The sequence below is a fragment of the Myotis davidii genome, unplaced genomic scaffold, assembly GCF_000327345.1.
Source record: "Myotis davidii unplaced genomic scaffold, ASM32734v1 scaffold75, whole genome shotgun sequence".
NCBI classification, from domain to species: domain Eukaryota; kingdom Metazoa; phylum Chordata; class Mammalia; order Chiroptera; family Vespertilionidae; genus Myotis; species Myotis davidii.
Window position 1 is genome coordinate 798,071 of NW_006286977.1, and position 2,817 is coordinate 800,887.

General features: G+C 54.5%; 1 protein-coding gene across 1 annotated transcript in view; it reads left to right on the forward strand.

Moving 5' to 3' along the window:
• Nucleotides 1–2,817, forward strand: part of ANKRD60 (ankyrin repeat domain 60) — an 8,040-nt gene that overhangs the window by 121 nt on the left and 5,102 nt on the right. Inside the window, exon 2 of the mRNA XM_006758848.1 lies at nt 14–225. Coding sequence (XP_006758911.1) covers nt 14–225 — 212 coding nt within the window. The remainder of the gene's footprint in view (nt 1–13; nt 226–2,817) is intronic.

The window sequence follows — 2,817 nt, forward strand, 5'->3', positions numbered from 1 at the left end:
GCCACACCCACAGCCTGAGCCACAGCGGGGACCCGCAGGCCGTGAACATGGCACTGGACTTGGCCCCAGACGTCTTTGTCATGCGGGTGCTGCTGGAGGAGACCGGGGAGATGTTCACAGTGACAGACTGCCATGGCGACATGACGGTGCAGGAGCTCAAGGAGCAGCTGGACCTGACAGCCGGCATCCCCTTGAACCTGCAGCTGCTCCAGTACCTGGACCAAGGTGGCCCCTTCTCAACCCCTGCCCTAGCCTTGCATACTCCCTGGCCCCGGGCGCCCAGTCCCCTCTGAACCTGCTGACCCCAAAGGGAAGCAGCCCAGTGAGGACCCCCAGGTGTCATAACACACCCAGCCCCCTGGAACCCGCAGGTGGAAGAGCAGTCCCTGGCCACACAGGTTCTCCCAGTCCCAGACAGTCACATCAGACTTCAAATCTCAAGACAAAGCTTGTCCGCAGGACGACCCCACTCCACCAACAGCCCTGTCTCTTAGGGTTCCGATCCCAAAGCAAATCCTGCCCATGCCAGGAACCCAACCCCAAACGGTCTGCCACAGCAGGACCCCCAGCAGCTCAGACCCTCAAGCTCCCCAAGTCTTCATCAGGGACCCAAGTCCCAAAGCCAACAGTGTCCACACAAGACTGCAAGCCCTAAAAGAGCCTTCCGCAGTGGAACCCCATAACCCAGGGCAGACCTGCTCGCAGCAGGACCCCAAACTCAAAGCAAACTCCCAGTCTCTGTGCTGGACACATGGACATAAGAATCCCCAATCCTCCAGCCAGCCGTGTCCACACAAGGACCCCCAAGGCCAGACAAACCTGCCCCCAAGCCCAGAACAAACCTGTCCGAGACAGCCCCAAACCTCCAGGCTCACCACAGATGCCTCAGAACCCCACATCCTTCGGAAACTGTTCATGCAAGGACGCTAAAGAGCGAAACAGCCCCCGTTCACCTCAGCACCCCAAATCCAGAACAGACCTGCCCAAGCCTGAACCCAAAATTTTCAGGGTAACCATGACTGCCTTAGAACCTTAAATCCTCTGGCCACTGAGTCCACACAAGGACACTAAGGCTCAGGACAAGCCCTGCCCACGTTGGGACCCAAAACCAAGGAACTTGGCCAAGACTGAACCCCAGATCCCAGGCTATCCAAGTGGCCATCAGAACCCCAAATCCTCCAGCGACCGTGTTCACTGGTGAACGCTGAAGCCTGAGACAAACTCTGCCCCCTTGAGGACCCATATCTGTGGGCAAACCATGCCCACGTTTGAACCTCAAATAAAGTCTCTAAGCTGCCCCTGCCTGCAACAGACTCTACCCAGATCATGACCCTAAGTCAGAGCAGACATGCCCAATTCTGAGCCCCCAATCTCTAATCAACCATTTGTGCATCAGAACCCCAATCCATCAGCCATTACTATGTTCGTAAGGATGCCAGACCCTAAAACAAACTTCCCACATCTGGACCCCAAATTCAAAGCCAACTCTGCCCACAGCTGAAGCAAATGCCAAGTTCACCATGGCTGAGTACACCAGAATCCAACCCCAAGCAAGTGTCCTCATAGGGCTCCAAAGCATGAGACCAACTCTGACCATAATAGCACCCCAAAATCAAGTCAAATCTACCCATATCTGCACCCCAACTCTCCATGGGAACCATGTCTACATCAGCGCTCCAAGATTTAAGCCAACCATACCCAGGTAAGGAAGCTGAGGTTCAAAATAAACCTCGCCTACTGTATATGAGGACCTCAAATGGTAAAGCCAACTCTGCTTGTACTAGTATTTGAAACCCAAATCCCTTAGCCAACCTACATCAGAACCCCAAATTCTAGACCAAATCCTGTCTGTGTCAGACCCCCAAATTTCAGGGAAGACCTGTTCAATTCATCACCCCCAGGTGCCACACTACCCAGGGCTACAGCATAACCCCCAAATCTTGGGACAAGTCCTACAGATGCAAGGACTGCACATCCCAGAACAGACCCTTCCTTAAATAGAAAGTAAACCTTGCCTTCATCAGAACCCCAGATCTCGAAGCAAACCCTGTCCACCTTTGAACCCCGAGCACTGGCACTAACCCAGCTCGTATCCGAACCCCGATCTCAAGCTGTGTCCTTGTCCCCATCAGGAGCTCAGAGCTAGCCCAACAGGAATCAACCAGCATCCGAAGCTCCCTGTCCAGACACATCCACGTGAGAGGCACCCAGTGGAGGGGAAATGCCTGTGCCCAGTCTCTCCCTCTCCACCAGCCTCCTCCTGTCAGCCTGAGGACCTGCTGGCCTGTCCCCATCCCTACGATATCTAGGATAAAAGGATCAAAGCCCCCGGCCTCCGTCATCTCCCCACCGGTGGAAATCAACGCAAACACTCTCGAAGGGAAGATCTGAAAAGCTCTGTGGCTGCAGCACAGAGGGTGTGAGTGGGACACGGCAGACTCACTGCAGTGACACTGCAGAGGCCAGGATGATGGAGACAGATCAGAAGCAGCCCTGGGGCAGCTCTCATCTTCATCTGCGCGCTGAGCCCTCTCAGCCAGAGGCTTCTCGAAGCCATGTCCCTCCCTAGACAGAACGCCTCGGAAAGGCGCTGTGGGCGCCGAGGCGCCTTCCTGTGTATCAGTTGTACTAGAAGAGTATCGGGCAGATGCTTTGGGGCCTTTCTGAGGCTTTATTCAGAGAGATAGAGCTCAGACCCCGTCTGTATTGAACATGTTAAAAATGAGGTGAACTCTTGAAGGACTTCGAGTTCCAAAACAAGTAATCCGAAAATTACGTCTCCTGAACTACCAATGTCTGGCCCCCTTCTGTGAATTT